The sequence below is a fragment of the Carassius carassius genome, chromosome 48 (assembly GCF_963082965.1).
Source record: "Carassius carassius chromosome 48, fCarCar2.1, whole genome shotgun sequence".
Taxonomy (NCBI): domain Eukaryota; kingdom Metazoa; phylum Chordata; class Actinopteri; order Cypriniformes; family Cyprinidae; genus Carassius; species Carassius carassius.
Genome location: NC_081802.1, coordinates 3,913,112 through 3,934,381, shown reverse-complemented (window position 1 = coordinate 3,934,381; position 21,270 = coordinate 3,913,112). Strand labels below are relative to the sequence as shown.

The window sequence follows — 21,270 nt, the reverse complement described above, 5'->3', positions numbered from 1 at the left end:
TGGCTAGCGCACCCCCACCTGCTGTTAGCATCAGGCTCCACGGGGGGGCCAGGGTGGGCCTGGCCCACCCAATCAGAGGCTTGGCCCACCCTGGCCCCACACCACATAACAGCCAATCACAAAATTAGTGCGATATTCAATTCAGCTCCAGATATGTTTTTTTCTCATTTCTGCCCAATCCCCTCTTTTTTTTTCCTCTGAGACAGACAGACCAGTGTTGCCAGACGTACTGATAATTATCGTATTTGTATGATAATTTTTACCTCTGTACGATGAACGATCAATAATGAAAAAAATCCCGTAATGTAGGGGAGACCGGGTATGGTTGTAACACGGGGAGAGTTGTAACACCACCATTTACACCAATTGGGGATAAGATAGGAGTCATGTGATCATTTCAATGTTTACCTACTGTCTCCCTGACAACGCATGGTGGTTGTCAAGTCGGAAAACTGGTGCAATCTGAAGTTATTGAGAAAAAACTGATTTTGAGGTAAGAAAGTAAATTTTTTGACCAAGACTATTTTTTGTCTAGTATCTAAACTATTGCAGATAAATAATTTTGACTTAAATTAGATTAAAATGTAGTTTCTTAGGCAAAATGTGATGCAGTTTTCCCCTGCTAATTTGAAACCATTATGCTAATACAGCTAGCAAAACAGTGACTGACAGGGGTGGGGTGGGTTGTAACACTTGTTGAAAAAGTGTTACAACCATCCCCTATCATACAACTGATTGATTTAATATTTTTATAGAATGCCTAGGCAGTGGAAAAGAAAGACAGACAGAGGTGTGACTGCCAGTCTTTTAAAAAAAGCATCAGATGAGGTCACAACAAAGGGCAAGTCAGTCAGATCAGCTGCGAAGGCACATGGGATCTGTCATGTAACACTAAGCAGATACTGCAAATCACTGCAGAAGCTGAGAGACAAGGGGTCCAGTGATCTTCCCAGCGTAGGTTACCGGAGTAGCAATAGAGTTTTCTCTGAGGAGCAGGAGAAAGTGTTGGCAGAATATTTGACGCAGGCAGCAGATCTGTATTATGGATTGGCTCCACGTGAGGTAAGCAATATGAAAGGTTAGCTACTGGAGACCAGAGTTTAATTGAATACTAGCATAGGTTCCAGATAAATAGATTTTTTTGTTTGCTATACGATCATGTTTTCTATTTCACTTTCTTTTAGGTCAGAATGTTTGCATATGAACTGGCTGTAAAGTATGACCTCAAATACCCACAAACATGGGGTGAGAAGCAGATGGCAGGGCCTGACTGGTTCACATTCTTCATGAAGCGGAACCCCAACCTGTCCATGAGGAGTCCAGAGGCAACCAGCCTTACACGGGCCACAAGTTTTAATCACATGAATGTGGAACATTTCTTCAACAGCCTCGGACAGGTCATTAAGAGATACAGCTTTGATGGGAGTGATATATGGAACATGGACGAAACTGGCGTAACCACAGTTCAGTCACCAGAACGTGTTGTTGCACGTCGTGGAGTGAAGCAGGAGGGTGCGATGACATCGGGTGAGAGAGGTGTGCTTGTGACAGTAGCATGCGCTGTGCAAGCACTGGGAAATGCAATTCCCCCCTTCTTTGTATTCCCCCGTAAACGGTACAAGAAATACTTTATTCAGAGAGGCCCAACTGGCAGTGCTGGAAGTGGACACGCTTCAGGATGAATGCAAGAGGAAGACTTCTTGTTATTCCTTGAGCACTTCGCAAAGCACACAAAGGTCAGCCTAGACAAGAAGGTTTTGCTTTTGATGGACAACCACTGTTCTCATATATCAGTGAAAGCTATCGACTTCTGCAAAGAAAAGGGGATTGTGCTACTTACCTTCCCCCCACACTGCAGCCACAAACTTCAGCCACTGGATCACAGTGTCTACGGCCCATTTAAGAAAATGGTGAACACTGCAAGTGATGCGTGGATGAAGATGAATCCTGCCAAGACGATTACGATATATGATATTCCAAGTATTGTGAAGACCGCCATGCCCACAGCTGCAACACCCAAAAACATTACAGCTGGTTTTGCATCCACAGGTATTTGGCCCTTCAACCCTGACATTTTTCAGGAGTGTGACTATGCACCCTCACAGGTCACTGACCGGCCAGACCCAGGTACATCATTGACATCTGGAGCTTCCCAGCTGGACTCTCCTCCAACTCACTCTGGGACGACCTCCTCTCCTCCTCCAACTAACCTGGGGACGGCCTCTTCTCCTCCAGCCTACCTGGGAACGACCTCCTCTTCTCCTCCAACCTACCTGGGAACGACCTCCTCTCCTCCAACCTACCTGGGAACGACCTCCTCTCCTCCTCCAACTCACCTGGGAACGACCTCCTCTTCTCCTCCAACCTACCTGGGAATGACCTCCTCTCCTCCAACCTACCCGGGAACGACCTCCTCTCCTCCTCCAACTCACCTGGGAATGACCTCCTCTCCTCCAACCTACCCGGGAACGACCTCCTCTCCTCCTCCAACTCACCTGGGAATGACCTCCTCTCCTCCAACCTACCTGGTTACGTCTGGCTCCTCTACAATTCACAATGTCACCATGTCCTGTGCTCCAGATGAGCCAGGCACCTCAGGGTTGTCTCCAGGTCAGGCATTCAGTCCTTCAGCCATGCGACCTTTTCCAAAAGCAGGGCCAAGAAAAACAACTGGCAGGATCAGGAAGAAGAGGCGGTCTGAAATACTCACTGATACACCACCGAAACAAGCACTGATGGAAGAACAACAGGGAAGAGGAAAGAAAAGACAGAGCATTGTTGGTAAGAATAAAGGCAAGAAACAGAAAAAGGAGAGAAAGCCCACCAAGAAAATGTTGAACTTTGAGGATTCTGACATCTCAGATAAGGAAAACTTTTGTGTGGTTTGCATGGAGCCATATGGCAACTCAAAGCCAAAGGAGGTCTGGGAAAAATGTGCCCTACGCAGTCTCTGGGCCCACAAAGCCTGCACTCCTGGGTTACCAGCTTTCATTTGTCAGCACTGTGACTCTGATTAAGAAGACACACACACACACACACACACACACACACACACACACACACACACACACACACACACACACACACACTCACTCACTCACTCACTCACTCACTCACTCACACTCACACACACTCACACACACACACTCACTCACACACACTCACTCACTCACTCACGCACACTCACACACACTCACACACACACACTCACTCACACACACACACTCACTCACTCATGCACACGTTTTTTTGTTAGAAATTGTAGTTTGTTTATCAAGTATACTGTTAAGTAAGTTCGTTCAAGTAGACACATTTACATACACACTCACACTCACTCACACAAAGATAGATATGTTTTTTTGTTAGAAATTGTAGTTTATCAAGTATACTGTTAAGTAAGTTCGTTCAAGTAGACACATTTACACACACACACACACACACACACACACACACACACACACACACACACACACACACACACACACACACACACACACACATACACACACACACACAAACACACACACACACACACACACAAGTTAATCAGACAGTCTGTTCCAAAGAGGGATTGAGACATTGTTCTTTTATGTCAATAAACCTGTTTTTGAAGCATATCGTATAGTGTGGCATCCATTTTTGCTTCTTTTGTGCAATTGTTACAACTTATCCCAGCATGTGTTACAACCTACCCCGGTATTGGGGTAGGTTGTAACGAAGGTACTTCATGTATTTGACACCAACTCACAAGGTCTGTGATATTCTTGTAGAGGATTGAATTGGTGCCATTTGTAGTGAACACTTGTGGGTACTTTGTATAAAAATTTGAGAACTCTAGCTACAAAATTCAGTGAGTTATAGTTACTGAAGCAAAAAGTGTTACAACCATAACCGGTCTCCACGATAATTTCAGAATTTTATGAAAAGTTAAATGATGACAGTTGCAGTCATAGGGCTTCACTCATACACTTAATTGGCTCATTACAGACACTCTAAATGCGTCCGTGTGCACCTCAGGGAGGGTGGGTGCCCAGCTTTAAAGCCAACGAGCACTATGTTGCGGTCCATGACAGCAAGAACCCCTTCAACATCTGGCAACACGCAGTCTTCCAATGAAAGCGGCTCAGATGTGTGGTTATTAGTTAACTGCGCCACATCGCAACAGCTAAATTCCGCCTACACTGGATGCGACAAAGCAAGTGTTAAAATCATTTTAATATGTTTTAATATGCGCCGCGACGCAGACAGTCACTGAAAATTATGGGATAGTATTTTGTTGCACTGAGCCATCCAACCATACGGCTTATCTATTGTGGTAATTTGCAGGTCGCGTTAAAATGTAGTTAGTTTAGAATAGATAAATAACTCTTTTGACTTGTGTACGATAATTTTCTTCCAAATACGATAATTTTGAACTTCTGGTACGATACTTGGACATTTACATTCTGGCAACACTGAGACAGACTTAGCTCTAATAGCTCATTCACTTCACAACCTTTGAGGTAAACGGATGTGCTGAATTATAAAGCAATAAACGACAGTAACAGCCAATTCATTTTATTAGAACTGTTAGTGATCTCAATTAGCACATTATAGTAGCCCAATAAGTGGCTTGAATATTCTGTAGATCGCGATGCATGCTTTTTGTTTTCCGTGCCGAGTGTTCGGTGTTGCTTTCTCTGAAAATGACACATTCGTTTCGACAGGTTTTCAAAACTGTAAAGCAGCATTAGAACGTGACCGTGGTCTTCAAAAACATGCATACAGCCAAGCTCATTTACAAGCCTCGACCTCATGGACAGAGTTTTGCCGCCAATCGGTGTCAGGGGAGACCGTTGCATGTTTTGCTCGGCCCCCAACAGATAGAAAAGAATCGCTATTACATAAAAAGCATGGCAGGTGTTGTTAAGTTTTTAGCAGTCAATGAGCTTCCACTACACGGGGATTGTGAAACATATGACATAGAGGAAGATTGCATAGCTGCGGGGCTTTTTGCTAAGTTGTTTAAATAAAAAAAACCATGGAAATGGAAAAAGATAAATACCTGGCTGACATTACATCAGGTATCCCACCAAATGCAAAGTACACTTCCAAAACCATCCAGAATGAAGTGATTGAAATTTTGGCATCCATGGTTCTGAACTACTAAATAGTTCCAAAATATATACAAAATATTAAAAATGAAGAAAACAAACACAACAATAACAAACAACCCTAACATTTGCCTTAAATATATGATATTAAAACTATATCAATAGACATGTGAGATTTAAACATTAAAGGAACCCATCCCCCCCACCCCCAATCCGAACGGCCCACGTAGAATATCATTTGGCCCACCTTTCATCTAATATCTGGAGCCGGGCCTGGTTAGCATTCCATTGACTCACATTCATTTTGGTGTCACTTTGACAGTGAATAACTTTACATCTGAGGCGTTTAAAGAGATTACCTTGTATCTTACGTTGTGGCCCTGTAGAATAAGTTTTTGTCAAAAATAGGCTAACGATTGCGTCATAACCTGCAACTTTCTGTTGCACAGTAGAGAAAGTACTGTATGGACAGGAGGAGAAGCTCGCAGACAATCTTTTAATGTCTATGAGGCTATCGGGGGGATGTGGAGGCATAAAGTCAAGGGAGATAATTAATCAGAACACTTACCAAAATTTGCTCCTGTTCACGCTCGCCTTCTCTGGAAGATTTGGTGGGTGATTCAGATTTCTCCTGGCACAGCGATTAGAAGACTTACAGGTTGCTCAAGTGACATCTACGTCATCATGCTCAGTTTGAGTCTGCGCAGTACACCGGACCCCCAGGAAGTGCGTGCTTCTAATTGACTTCACTTGTCTCCGTTGATTTCTAATGGGGTCGCTGTGTCCATTTCTTTTATGGTCTATGGTTAAAATTCACAACTTTACAGCAAAAAAAAAACATTCACAGCCTGGTTCAAAAAAATATTTTGGTTTATATAACAAATTTTGCCCTTCATGACAACTGTGAGGGGAGTGAATTTTTTTATAACTCATCCGTTTAAATTATATTAAGCCTTGAAGTTCTGCATAATTAAGGGCGTGGCCTGACAGGTGGATTGCCGCTGCTGACACTGCCGTCGAGCTAGGTGGGCATTTTCGAATGTCCGGGAGAGTCGGTGACACGCTGCCAAGATGGCGACAGCCCGCGCCGCCCACTATGAGCTTCAAAAACGCTCTTCAGAAGTCTACGGGTGACATCATGGACACTACGTCTATGTTTTAATACAGTCTATGGTTTGGACAGACCAAAATGTATAGTTCAGTTGAGAAAAAGTATCCTTGGCCAAGTGTATGTCTAATATGTCCAACTTTCTTCCCATATTAAAATTTTATTCAAATGCTATCTACATCTTAAATGGCTCTAGAGGTAGCAGGAAGGAAAACCCATTGTTTGCTATACAGTGATATAATGTATAATTCTTATTGGATAAACCACTACACCACCCCTTGCAATGCAACTTTGTATGGAACTTAGAAGAAGTATGTGAATAGACAATTGGCTCCATGTTCATAATCATTTCCATGGGCCCATGCAAGGACTGAGAATAGTCGGATGGCATCGAAAGATAAAGATAAACTAGTGGACGATTTCAGACACACCCTTGGTTCAAAAGTTTCCACATGGGCTACACTCAAGAAAGAAAGGCTTTACTTCTCTCTCTGTGCGTGTGTGTAGAATGCTGTCTATTTACTAGATGCCATATCAACACAATATGGAGAAAAAAAATGTGCCTTTGGATCTTTGGAAGAAATCACTGCGCATTTAACCATAGCAAAAAAAAATTTCTTGCTTAAGTTAATTTTTCGTCTAGTTTTTTAATCTCCAATTTGTTATTTGGCAATTTACACAGTGTATTAATCAAACAAGACCAAATATTTGTACTAAACATATCAAATTAAGGTGGTTAAAATTCAATTAAATTTGCTGGCTTTAATAATTAACTGTTTATTTCTTTCTTTTTTCGGTGTTGATACAGAAATAGTGCCAGTGTCTGTGACAGAGGGAGATTCAGTCACTCTGAACACTCACATTAAAGAAAAGAGATTAGAAGAGATTTGATGGTATTTTAATGACATTCACATTGCTGAAATCAGTGGAGATCACAGTAAGGTCTGCACAGATGTTGAGTGTAATGAAGGTACTGAGAGATTCAGAAACAGACTGGAGCTGGATCATCAGACTGGATCTCTGACCATCACAAACATCACAAACACAGACTCTGGACTTTATAAACTACAGATCAACAGCAGCAGCAGTCATCTTCAGTTCTTTAATGTTTATGTCTATTTTGAGTCATCTATGTTACTTATCTGATCCACAGTTCTCTCATGCCGTGTAGTTTGTTTGTTGTTTTCAACAAAAAGATCCTACAGCAGCTTTTGGTGATCCTCTATGTGAAGTGAGAACTGTCTGTCTTACACTAATGTCACTACTCTCAACCTTTATGATCTGTAGTAAAATAACATTTTAACAGCATTTTTCTATTTTATAATTTTGTTTGGCTTATAGTTATGTTCATTTCTTCAGGTTATGTTGATGCAGTGAGTGTGTCAGTGATGGAAGGAGATTCAGTCACTCTATACACTGATGTTGAAACAATCAAACAAGAAGAGATTAGATGGTATTTTAATGAGATCTCAGTAAGACCTGTACAGATGTTCAGTGTAATTATGGAACTGAGAGATTCAGAGACAGACTGAAGCTGGATCATCAGACTGGATCTCTGAGCATCACAAACATCACAAACACAGACTCTGGACTTTATAAACTACAGATCAACAGCAGCAGCGGCAGTCTTCTTCAGCTCTTCAATGTTTCCGTCTATTGTGAGTCATTATGTTCCTTATACGATCTCTTTAATATTCACAGTTCTTTCATGTCGTGTAGTTTGTTTGTCGTTTTCAGCAAAAAGATCCTCCAGCAGCTGTTGGTTTGTTGTTTAGATGCTCCTCAACGACAGAAAATGAAGACAGTGAAGGAGGGAGAATCTGTCACATTAGATCCTGGTGTAGTAAAAAAAACTAATTATTTGATGAAATGGGTCTTTAATGACGTTCGCATCGCTGAAATCAATGGAGATCTCAGTTTTATCTGTACAGATGTTCAGTGTTTATATGCGGATGTCAGATTCAAAGGCAGACTGAAACTGAATCATATGACTGGATCTCTGACCATCACAAACACCAGAACCACAGACTCTGGACTCTATTATCTGCTGATAACCACCATCCGATTTAACATCATAAAGAGCTTTATTGTTGATGTCACTGGTGAGTGTTATTTAGTGACGATACAAAATATATTAATCTTTGATCTCGTAGGTGTCTGATCCACCTCTTTATGATCTGTAAGAAAGGAAATTTTCAAAGTATTTTCCTATTTTATAATTTTGTTTGGCTCATAATTATGTTCATTTCTTCAGGTTATGTTGATGCTGCGAGTGTGTCAGTGATGGAGGGAGATTCAGTCACTCTATACACTGATGTTAAAACAAACCAACAAGAAGAAATAAGATGGTATTTTAATGACATTCGCATTGCTCAAATCACAGAAGATCTCAGTTTTATCTGTACAGATGTTCAGTGTAAATATAGTGATGAGAGATTCAGAGACAGACTGAAGCTGGATCATCAGACTGGATCTCTGACCATCAGGAACATCACAAACACAGACTCTGGACTTTATCATAAACAAGTCATCAGCGTCAGCAACATCAATGACGGCATCTTCAGTGTTACCGTCTATGGTGAGCCATTGCTTAATATACTGTAGCAAGTTTTGTATTTTTAAATCCAATCATTGTTCGATGATTGTTCAGTGATTCAAATTCCAAAGAAGTTGATAAAAGAAAAAAAAAGTATGTTTATAAGCACAAAGTATGGACATCTGTGCTTTTTAGACTGAAAGACAAGAAAGAGCATGAAAATCTTTCAGATCCACAATTCTTTTATGCTGTGGATTTAGTTTGTAGTTGATTTTTATTTCACCTGTTGGTTTGTGTTACAGAAGTTCTTGCTGCTGAACGAGATGAAATTAAGAGAAAGTCAGTGAAGGAGGGAGAATCTGTCACTTTAGATCCTGGTGAAACTAAAAGCCCAAATGATGTGATAACGTGGTATTTTAATGACATTCTCATTGCTGAAATCACTGGAGATCAGAGTAAGATCTGTAGAGATGATCAGTGTGATGAGAGATTCAGAGACAGACTGAAGCTGGATCATCAGACTGGATCTCTGACCATCACAAACACCAGAACCACAGACTCTGGACTTTATCATCTACAGATAGGCAGCAGCAGAATCAGCATCATAAAGAGCTTCTGTGTCACTGTCCCTAGTGAGTATCATTTGGCCATTTATTTCCTTTCCCATTGAGCAGTTTTAGAAAACAGTTTAAAATGTTTTAATCAAGATAAAACATTTTGTGGTGCCACCCCCTTGTGGTGCCATCCCAAAGACGTTCAAAATCACTCTCACGGACCTTTTCCTGGACTGTGCCTAGCCGGTGGAATGACCTCCCAATCTCAATTCGTACAGCTGAGTCTTTACAAATGTTCAAGAAACATCTAAAGACTCATCTTTTTCACCTGCACTTAACCAACTAACACAAGCACTTTTCCTTTTCTTGTCTTTTCATTTATAAAAAAAAAAAAAACCTGGCTATGCGTTCTATACTAGACTAACTGAGACTTGTCATGGCACTTGTATACTGTTGTTGTTCTCTTGTTGACCTGACTGCTTCTATTGTTCTCATTTGTAAGTCGCTTTGGATAAAAGCGTCTGCTAAATGATTAAATGTAAATGTTTTCACTGTAGTCTGTTTGACAAAGTTGACTTGGACCCTCCACTCTTGAAATAGTTTAAACTAAACCCTGTGAAAACACATTCTTGGGTTGTCTTGATTCACATTTCGAACTACTCTTAATTTGCCTTGGCTTAATGACCTTGTTTGCATTTTTGCGGTGTCAATGATTGGAAGAATGTGACATGCGGCCTATGATTGCAAACTACTTTTCAAGTTCTTTTCCAGACTTTAAAAATAAGTATAAAAGGTCTCTTATTCACCTCAATAGACATGTTTTCTGTTACCATTTAACATTTTCCCCCTCAAATGCTGAAATGACAATTATTCGGTGCTGAGCTTACAGTGTTCTGACGCTGTTTTAGCTGCTGATGACCAAAATAGAAAAAGAGAAAACATCAGACAAAATTGGTGTCTAAACCGGAAGCGATCGACACAACGCTACTAAAGACAATAGATCTAATCTCAATCAATGATTCTGTCCATTGAATGCTGTGTTAAAATCCTCCTTGGGCATTCGTACTTACTAGTTGACAAATTGTAATTGTGACGTTGTGTGCGTTCAAGTCACTTTGGTCGGAACAAGAGGGCGGAGTACCTCCTTTTAATAACTCAAAATAAGATACAACAGGGTTTATCAACTTATATTGCTTATAGAAAATGAACAGCAAAGAATTTGCATCAGGTGAGTTCTGCATTTTATTTTATATTTGGTAAATCAAAAGATTTTTCACCTATAGGTTCAAAAATGATTTAATAATTTCATTAATGATTTAATAATTTCATTAACTAGCTGCATAACAAAAACGTAACCAATTTACAACAACTAAAATATTGATTTCAACACAAATTTACCATCAACAACAGATGCTGCATCCGTCGATTCCGCCATGTTTCTCGTTGACATGCTCCCTACTCAGAAAGTTTCCCACTCGTAATTATGACTTTGTGGTGGCGTTTATGTGCATTTAACTCGTAAATACGATGTATCTGGCATGACTTGAACACACCAGAAGGTCGGTTGGATTTGCAATGATCATGAGTTTGACATGACAATGATTTGGTGTAGACACAGTGTTAAAATTGATTACTGACTCAAAAAATAATAATTACTGTCTGTCGGTTTCAGATTCAGGTCTGTCTTCAGCCGCTGTAGCAGGATTAGTAGTCCTATGTGTTGGTGTAGCTGCAGTTGTTGCTGCTGGTGTGATTTATTATCGCAAACGTCAAGCAGGACAACAAAGTTAGTATGACATACAGATGGTTTTAACATGATTAAAAATATTTAATTTACCAAAGTAATGTATGAGTTTAATTGACTTTGTTGTTGTTTACAGACTATGTTACAGACATGGTGATGCAGTACCTGGATCAGCTCCGGTTTCACGGAAGTGGAGACCACGCCGTTGAAACGTGGAGGCTGACGAATAAATTAGATCCTGTGTCCTTTCCGTACTGTGCTCAATACCCCCGCAGAAATGCCCGCCAGAAGTTCCACGCTGCCAGACTCTCTGAGAGCGGTACCAATTTTAACACTTCATTTTAAGGGGATGTTAGATGTTCCGCATGCTGAACGACGGCAGAAAACACGGGAACATCTAATATCTTAATGGAAAACCACCGCTCCCCGCTGCACAAGAAGTGGCAGGGATGGAGGGGTTTTGTGAGGGTAACGGGAAGGGGCGAACGCTTCCTTGTGTGCCTAGAGCCACTAGCTCGGTGCCCTGAATCGGCGGACCGGGAGGGGAAGACCGTACGAGCTGCTCTAGAGACCTCTGTAGAGGTAGTGAGCCTCTTAGCACCGCTATTTTCCAGGTGGTAACTGAGAGAAGCGCTCGCTGTAGATCGTTGGGCCCTGAAACACCGGCGGGGTTGGCAGAATGGTCTCCTGAGGGCACTGAGGATAGACGGGCACCGTGTAATATGGTGTCAATGGCCCCTCCCCTTGAGACAAATCCATGTCTCGACGAAGCTCAGCGACTGCTTCCTCGTGTGCCCAGAGCCACTAGCTCAGTGCCCTGAAGCAGCGGAACGACAGGGGACGACCGTAATAACTGCTCTAGAGACCTCCGTAGAGGTAGCGAGCCTCTTAGCACCGCTAGTTTCCAGGAGGTAACTGAGATAAGTGCTCGCTGGAGATCGCTGTGCCCTGAAACACCGGCAGGGTTGGCAGAAAGGTTTACTGAGGGTACTGAGGAGAGACGGGCACCGTGTAATACGGTGCCAATGGCCCCTCCCGATGAGTCCCTCCATTACTAGTGTGCTGAGTACTGAACTAGTGTGCTGAGTACTTAACTAGTGTGCTGACTCCCTTACTAGTGTGCTGAGTACTGAACTAGTGTGCTGAGTACTGAACTAGTGTGCTGATTACTGAACTAGTGTGCTGAGTACTGAACTAGTGTGCTTACTCCCTTACTAGTGTGCTGACTACTGAACCAGTGTGCTGAGTACTGTACGGGCTGCTCATGGTCCGAAGACCCAAGAGATATATAATCCTCCTCGTGAACCGAAGAAGCACCGGAGCGCGCTTCGAGATCACGAGAGAGGATGCGCGGATCCGGTGACCCCGCAAGCAAAAGGGACGAGCCCGTCGCTCATTCGTCATGCAAATCTGCACGAGAGCCCTCCAATGAAAAGGTGGGTGCAGTCGGAAAATAGTTCAGACGAGCACGAAGCATCTTCACCGAGAGCAGTACACAATGCTCGCACTCGCCCGTCTCTAAAGCCAGAACCGCATGCTCTTCCCCCAAACAAACAAAACAGTAAACATGTGTATCCAGCTCATAAATAGGACAAGAGCATGGAGGAACACAACACTTACCATTCCGTTGACTCATCCTACGAAGAGCTGTAGCCGACGAGAAGAATCCTCCTGATGCACACATGCACAGAATGATCTGAAGACAAAAGACCTGTTGATGCACCTGTGGCGTATCTATTTATAGCCCCGTGTTGCCGGCACGCGCCCCGATGATGTCATCAACCGAGGCAATATTAACACCGGGTCAATTCTATCGACGTGTTACACACATTATTCACAGCTGGTCATGAATAAGACATTTCCCAATGCGCTGAGCAGTGCAGCATCGATTGAAGCTTTCGAAAGGGAACTAAAATAACAGGTTTATTCAACAGTCTCCTCTTTGTCTCTCCATATAACTGTATATTTTTTTGTATCATCCGTGCCACAAGAATGTACTGTTTTCATTCTACTGATTATTATTAGAGTAAACTCAACTTAAACATTTAAGTTTATTTCACTCAAGTCGGTTTGAATTCAGGTAACTAATTCAAACTACCTGAATTCAAACCAAATCTTAACAGCTATATAGCTATTTAAATGGTTTGAGGAAACCGATTGCCTTAAATGGTTTAAGTTCATCAAACTCAAAGCAATAAAGTTACATAAGACTAAGCAAAAACACTGGTACAAAGAAATCATGACAGAACAGGAGTGTTTTCTCAACTTTAAGTAGTTTGAATCCTGTAACTATGGGAATACTTCCATTCAAAAAAAAAAAAAAAAAAAAAAAAAAAAAACACCATTACACTGACCCCAGACTTTGGCAGACATTATCTTCAAATACAACCAAAACATCCAGTGGGTTCGAAGACAATGTTCCCTCTTCCTCCTTAACAGCAAAGATGGTGACAACTGCCTTCTGTACCTGATGATACCTCCTGTACCTCCGTTTTTATAAATGCTGTAAAAAGGTTTGTTAGTGTATGGCACCAAATATCATCATATTTCAACAAAGCGGACATCATATTTATATTTTCATAAATGACAATAAAGGTGTGAAAGATCAGGAAAGTATTTATTCAATAAAGTATGTGCCCTGTAGTACTTTGTTTCACATCATAACTTCCAGAGATGTTTATCAGCAGGAATAAGCTGAATGTTTTAGAGCTTGAATTTAATTTGTATTGAAGGTTCACCCAAACAGGAATATTCTGTCATTAATTACTCACCCCATGTAAGACCGTCGTTCATCTTCAGAAGATGAATTAAGATACTTTCAATGAATTCTGAGAGCTCTCTGACCCTCCCTAGACAGCAAGGCAACTGTAATGTTACCAGGTCTAGAAACGTTGGGAGGAACACTCCATGAGAATTAGTTTTTTGTGCAAAGAAAGCAAAAAGGTTCACTTTAATTATCAATTCTTCTCCTTCCCGTCACCCTAGACTGCCATTATAGAGTATCACAATGCATGCAAGTGTGTTCCTCTGCATGTAAACAAGGCTTAGCGCATGTGTGTTCTACATCAGCTCGCATGCGCTGATTACATGCAGAGGTACTCTTGATAATGGTGGAAGGTGTGATTTGGAGAATAAGAATGGTTGAATAAAGTTGTCATTTTTGTTTCTTTTGTGTACAAAAAGAATTCTTGTAGCTTTGTTCAATTTAGATTGAACCACTGATGTCACATACAATTGTTACAATGTCCTTACTATTGTTTCTGGGTCTGGGAACATTTCAGTTGTGCTGCTGTCTATGGAGGGTCAGAGCAGTGGCGTAGCGCAAACTGCGTTGGCCCACCCGCAAGAGTGGAGGAGGGGCCCCTCACCGCATAATTAGATGGGGGATTCACCTTTTCATTCAAAATCGTGAATTAGGACTGTGGAATTTAATAGTATGTAATTATTTCGTATTTATTTATTAAGAACTTTAAAAAAAAAAAAAGAATAAAAGAAACACCAACAATAAAACAGCAATTACATTAACTTGTTAAAATGCAAGGGAGCACATGACGTCAAAATATTTTTTCTGCAGTATACAACAAAGATTCATGACGTTTAACATTCAATAAAGGTAATATATATTACCTTTAAAATCCTCCAAAGCGCCCCTTTCTCCTAGCATTTTTTTGCGCAAAGTCCTTGACAATGTCTGTTATGTCCATCTGACGCGCGTGCTGGCTTTTAATGCTGAGTATCGCAAGTTCAGAAAGTCTGTCCTGGCTCATTGTGCTTCTCATGGAGGTTTTTATTAGTTTTAGTTTAGAAAAAGATCTCTCGCCACTTGCCACTGTGACGGGGACGGTTAAAAAAAGCTTCAGAGCTTTAGCCACATCCGTGACACTTGGTAGAATAGATGTATGCTTCAGAATCAGCAGCTCAGCCAGATCTTTAATTGAACCCATTTCAAGTTTTTTTTTTTATCTCAGAACGTAGGGCACTTCGAAACGAAAGCAAGTGTGATGGAAATTCGGAGGAAATATAATTGTTGTAAATCACTGCAAATGTTTCGGCACAAGCACGCAACTCATCATCAGTTGCATGTACGAGTTCACTTGGACGTAAGAAGCGGAATCGTTTCACTATTGTATTCAAGCTTTTGAAACGTTGTTTGAGCTGGGAAACAGCTGTGTCAATGCACGGGTAAAAAACACCAACTTTGAACATTTTCTCGGGGTCTGTGAGACGCTCGTCCTCAGCGATTTCATCAAAGTGGCGCTTCACAATACGTGCTCGTTTTTGCGTGAAATGACAGCTGATGCCCCAGGATGCAGCAAGGCCTTGTGATATAAGGCCTCATCATTTTGTCAATCCATTGAAAGTCCAGCCAATCAATATTAAGCTTAAACACAAGTTTATCCATAAAGTGGTTTCGTTTAAGTCTTCTAAAGAAGACACAAACCTCATGTAACGCAGTGACAGAGACGTGAGATGAGCGGATCCATATGAAAGCTTTTATTGGACAGAGACGTGGTCATAACAGGCATGGGTCAAACACTGGAAAACAGGTATATAGGGGGCAAGACATAAGAATAATCCTAGGGCAAGTATCCAGATGGCTAAGCAAGAGGTGTAATCCAGTATCCATATATAACTTTGAAAACTAGAAACTAAGATAAGACTATGGAAATTTAGAAACAAAAACAAGACTGAGAGAACAAACTCGGAAAGGCTTATGTATCGCAGCTATCATTAGAAAAGAGATGTACACAGAACAATACTCGGCAGTATGAGAGAGGAAGTCTAATGCTTATAAAGTGTGTCTGATCTGATTGATTGTAGCTGTGTGTCTGTAATTGGTCTCTGGTGTATGGTGTGATTATTGAAATGGCGGCTGGGAAATGTAGTCCAGGGTATACTGTGTGGTGTGAGAGTCTGTGTGGTTGATGATGATCTCTGATGGTGAATTAACGAAAGTTCATAGACCAGATTTGTGACACATTAACTGAGAAGCTTGAACCAAGGTTGTTTTATTATGTGTCTATACTAAAAACTTTTTGAAGCTTGAAAATAAAGACTGCTTCGACTTCCAATGGATAGACAAAAACGATGAAGGAATATCAAAAATATATACTTTTGTTTGAAGATTAATCAAATTAATTAAAAATGGGTTTGGAACAATATGCGGTTGAGTAAACCATGACATAATTTAAATTTTATAGTGGACTATCCATTCAAGACAACTCAAATGTTCAACTATTCAGTCATTTCTGCTGATCTCAGCTAAAAGTTTAAATGATACCAAGTGAATATAAAGATGTTTAAAATATGCTGAGAATTGTGATGGAGCGCACTTGGAGCAAGTGAAAACCACGCTCTGACTTTTAAAATATCCTCTCGTCGCTCCAGTTAAAATCACACTGCTCTGCTCACATACACTGATTGTGAGTAACTGTCGGCCACTGCTTTAAGCATTTTAAATGTGCAGGCTGTTTAGGAAAGATTCATACAGATTAGCAAATGTGAATTTAATTTATGTGAATCTGTTTCCTTGAAGATGGAAAAAGACCCTGATGATGACTCCTGCCAATGAATCTGACTGAACCTGGAGCTGCACGTGAGACATCACAGAAACTTTATTATGTTGATGCTTTCATTTAAAGGGAACATAAAGAAAAGCTGGGAAACCAATAGTGTCACAATACCAAGATTTCAGTCTTCAGTACTGATACCAGTGATACAAAATTCAGCTAATTAAAAATTCAAACTAATTTGCTATAATTCAGTTCATTATTAATAAAATAAAAATTGCCTGATTTTTTTTTTTTTTTTTTTTTTTTTTTAGAATTGTGAAGGAGGTAAAATAAATGTTGGCTTTGGTGATCTCATCATTCAAGGGCTACAAGTGGAAGAAATCAGAAAAACCAAAAAGCAAGCAAAAGTGGAGAAGTGTCGCCAAACAAAGAAGAAAATTGGAACATCAGCATCATATGGACTTTAAATTGAGAACTGTAATAAAATTGATGCAGAAACAGGAAACATTGAATAAAAGAATAATGAAACTGATAAAAGAGATGTCTGACTATAACAGGATCAGTCTGGAGCTTCAATCATTAACAGATTACTTCTTTTTTGCTGGAGCTTTAATTTGTAATGATTAGAATCATTACAAATTAAAGCTCCAGCAAAAAAGAAGATAAGAGTTTCAAATGTATGTTTTTGTTCACACCTAGTATACCTCCATAGCTATGTTTTGTTGTTGTTGTTGTTGTTGTTGTTTGAAGTTGTTATGTGCTATACTGTGCAGAAGATGGAAAAAGGAAGGTGATGCATTTTTCAACAAGGTTGCAAAATGGAACATCTAACTAGCTGTGCTGTTTTGCTATACTAACATGTAGGTGTGGCCTGTGTGGTTAACACAGTGCAGGCCAACAGCTATGCTTGCAAGATGCTATAGATGATTTTTGTACCAGAAATGTGTGGTTTACCACCCTTGCAATTATTCCAACTTGAACTTTTGACACTGTCTAGACGGTGATGAAAGTCATGTGTGTGTGTATGAATACATGTGATTACCAAATAAGGAGTGATGCAGGGGGGAGGTTTATATGTAGATTGTATGCGAGAGATATAAAAGGCCCAAGAGTATTGAGTTTGGGGACGTACCCTGTGGTGAAGACTTCCTCGCTGTTATTTTCATATTTTTGATTGCTTATGAGTTATTGTCTATTAATAAAGCAAAGCCATTACAAATGGTGATGCGTTAAAACTTTATCAAAAGAAGAGTCTCTGAGTAATTTTTATAGATATGAATAACATATTCTCTGCAACTGAACTGAGCAGGTGTGGTGTCATGGAGGAATCCAGGTCCTTTGGTCGCATAACCGAATCTCAAAGGTAAGAGCAATTGTTTTACAACTGCTGTTGGGATTGAGGAAGGTACATTAGACAATATAAAGATTTACCTAGACTAAAAAACACAAAAAACCTAATAGATTAAAATGTGAGAAAGTTTCAAGTAGTTTTAAAAGCATAATGTTTAAAGGTTTGAAGGCCATCCAGTCTATCAGAAAAAGAACAAAAACAGACAGAATCAAACAACATGTTGGTTTCTTATTAAGAAACAGAGAAAAATATTAATTCCAATAGTACAAAGAGTGCTTGAGTTTTCTTTCAGTTTGTCAAGTTTTTTAGAGGTGCTAAAGTTATCTTTAGAATTTTCAACTTTACAGTTCTGCAGTTCAGATAGAACTGTAAAGTTGCTAATACGAAAATTCTAAAGATAACTTTAGCACCTTTAAAAAACTTGACAAACTGAAAGAAATAGGAAGATCCACGATGAAAACACCAGCATGCTGTTGTTCCCAAGATTCACTGTACTTTAATAAAAACAGCTGTTTTCAGCAGAAATCCTTTTATATTAAAGTTAAGCTTTGTGCTTTTGTCTGTTTGTGGTGTCATAAATTTGTTGTTAAAGGTTCAAATCCTGCCAGGGTTGATCCATGACATTTCACCATTGTGTCCTTGATCAAAGTCTGAATATCAGGATTTGAACCTGCAACAACTGTCACTGAAAGACACAGTGGAGAGACGCAGCAATCAAATGCCAGATATGTGTTATCTTGTTATATATTTTCATAACTGTTACTGGATGCTAAATAAGCTTTTTACTGGTAAATTAAGCAACTGAAGGGTGTTTAAGCACACTTAAAGGAATATTTCACATGGAAATTAAAACTCATCTATCCACAGTTTGTTTCTTCATCAGAACAGCTTTGGAGAAAATCGAGCATTAGAGCACCAGCGAATAAGAATAAAACAGCCAGAAGGACATGAGCCAAGAATGAACACAGGAAACACACGGTAGAAACTAACAATGCTGGGAAAAGATAGAGTAAATAACAATCAGGGACTGAACAAGAAAAACTACCAAAAACATGTGACAGGAAACAGTAATACAACTTAACCCTTTAACTCTCACCCCCCATTTTTTTCAAACAGGCATGAAAGAGCACTATCCAAACTTAATTTTTTTGTAATTTATGAACACTTTGGAATATAGCCTTAGATAGAGGTTGGTCTCTTTTAAGGAAGAAAATCAGCAGATTATTGCAAAAGTAGAATAAAAAAAAGTGATTGAAGTTTAAATGTACTGTAAATAAAATGCACTTTAATTTTACATGATTTTATTTATTTTAAATATTTTACATAACATGTTTTAATCTAAAATTGGTATAAAATTAAAGCCTTATGTCTAAAAAAGTTATGTTCCAAATTTGAAGTTGATTGAAAAAAAACAAAAAATGAAGTTCCTGTGAGGTGTTATTTAGGGTGTTAAACGACAAACATCTTTTTAAAGAAACAGCACTGTTTCTTCTTCAGTGCTCTCTCGCCATACACACTCAGCCTCAAATATATCCTTACTGCCCCTGGGATCGTGTGATTGATCTGATTCAGAGTGAGCCAGTGCCTGGTGGGAAGATCTATCCCCTCTCGTTACCTGAACATAAGGCCATGGAGGAGTATGTGGAGGAAGCTCTCAGACAAGGCTACATTGTCCCATCCAACTCCCCTGCTGCTTCAAGTTTTTTCTTCGTGGCGAAGAAGTTTTTTTGGGGGGGGGATTTGTGCGCAGCGACGCTTCAAGTCAATCAAACTAAGAAACACGTGCGCATATTTGCATCGCTTTCATCATGCCCTCTAGATCTCACCTTCTCACACGCAGCCCCACGATTGGTTGATTATGTGCAATACCTGCATGTTATTGGTCAAACTGCTCTGGATGTTTTAGGCAATATTAAAATCCTGTCCAGGACGTGTCCCATATAACTGGCGCATATGGCCACCCTACTACTTCTATGACGTATTTCCTGTATTTGGCCCAAGTGTTCATGTGAGCATGAAGACCACAAGTGTGTGTCTGACTTTTCATTACCTGATGGGACAACTTATAAAAATGCAACTATTTACATAGCTTTATTTTTTATTTTAAATTCAACATCTAAATATCTGTTCAGTAGTCCCTATAACATGACATAATTTTAATTTTTGGTGCTTCTTATTAAGTGATAAAAATCTGTTGCAAATGTTGTTCAAAATACATATCACGACTCATTTTTGCACAAATAAAATGTAAAAACGTAAAAAAATTATATTTCAATACAACATTATGCATAAAGCATTCACTAGCCTGGACATTATTTAATATAACTCCGATTGTATTAGTCTGGAAGAAGAATGTCATATACTGTACACCTAGGATGGCTTGAGGGTGAGGAAATCATGGTGTAATTTTCCTTTTTGGGTTAACTATCCACTTTAAAGGCCCTTTCACATGCTTTCTCTCGTTGTGGAAGCAGTTTGTGCGGTTGAAGCCTTGTTTGTACTTCTGCCTATTTATACTTTCAACACAGCAAACTTGCTGACTTTGTGCACTCCTCCCTAAACGGAACCGGCTTTTTTGACACTTGCTTGACACATTTCGTTCACACTTACTTCCCCTTTATATAATTCTTTGAAATGACATGGGGGTGATTTGGAATAGTTCTCTGAACCATCAGGAGGACACGTGAAAATATTTTTGAGTACACTACTTAAACCCACACAAAAGAATCAAAGATCTGTATAAAACCCAGTTAACTTGAGTTCCCTATCTGGCGGTCACTACGAGTTATGTCGAACGACATATGGGGTCTCACTTGGGAGGCCAATCATCTCTGAATTTAAGAGAAAACGCCAATGAAAATTGGCTAGTGGATTAACACACCTGAGCCACTCCCCGTGCCACGGGTATAAATAGGGCGACAGGTGCACCCACTCATTAGATTTTTGCTTCGGAGCCGAGTAGTCGATGAGAGCAGTCACTACAAAGCCATTCATCTTTGTTTTAAAGAAGCTGTTCCTGGTCGGTGTGACGGCGCGGTACAGCGGTGTCCCTGTGACGGCGATTCCCCTGGGCGCTTCGGCTAAAAGAGACAGTTTTATAAAAGAGCAAATCACGGGCGATTCGCGTCTTTTTCAAGATGCCGTTTCGTCCGTGTCCTTCTGGATGCGGTCGTTTACTGTCTTCGGTGGACGGTCACGAGCGTTGTCTGCAGTGTCTGGGCGTCCAACATGCTGAGGTTGCGCTCGTGGATGATTCATGCGTCTACTGTGGGCGTATGAACATGGCAGCGCTGCGATCGCGTCTCTCACTCCTCAAGGGGAGTGCAGCAGACCCCTCTGTCGCCACCCGTCCTGGTTTCTCTGACTCGAGC

The 21,270-nt window shown here is 40.3% G+C and overlaps 1 protein-coding gene across 1 annotated transcript; it reads left to right on the top strand.

Moving 5' to 3' along the window:
• The first annotated feature begins 7,669 nt into the window (after positions 1-7,669).
• Positions 7,670-11,856, top strand: LOC132131366 (carcinoembryonic antigen-related cell adhesion molecule 1-like). Its single transcript, XM_059543389.1, has 8 exons — positions 7,670-7,859; positions 7,977-8,039; positions 8,133-8,303; positions 8,456-8,779; positions 9,040-9,369; positions 10,964-11,077; positions 11,172-11,354; positions 11,714-11,856. Exons 2-8 carry the CDS (start codon positions 7,997-7,999, stop codon positions 11,854-11,856), a joined length of 1,308 nt encoding a protein of 435 aa, XP_059399372.1. The 5' UTR covers positions 7,670-7,859; positions 7,977-7,996.
• Positions 11,857-21,270: the final 9,414 nt, after the last annotated feature.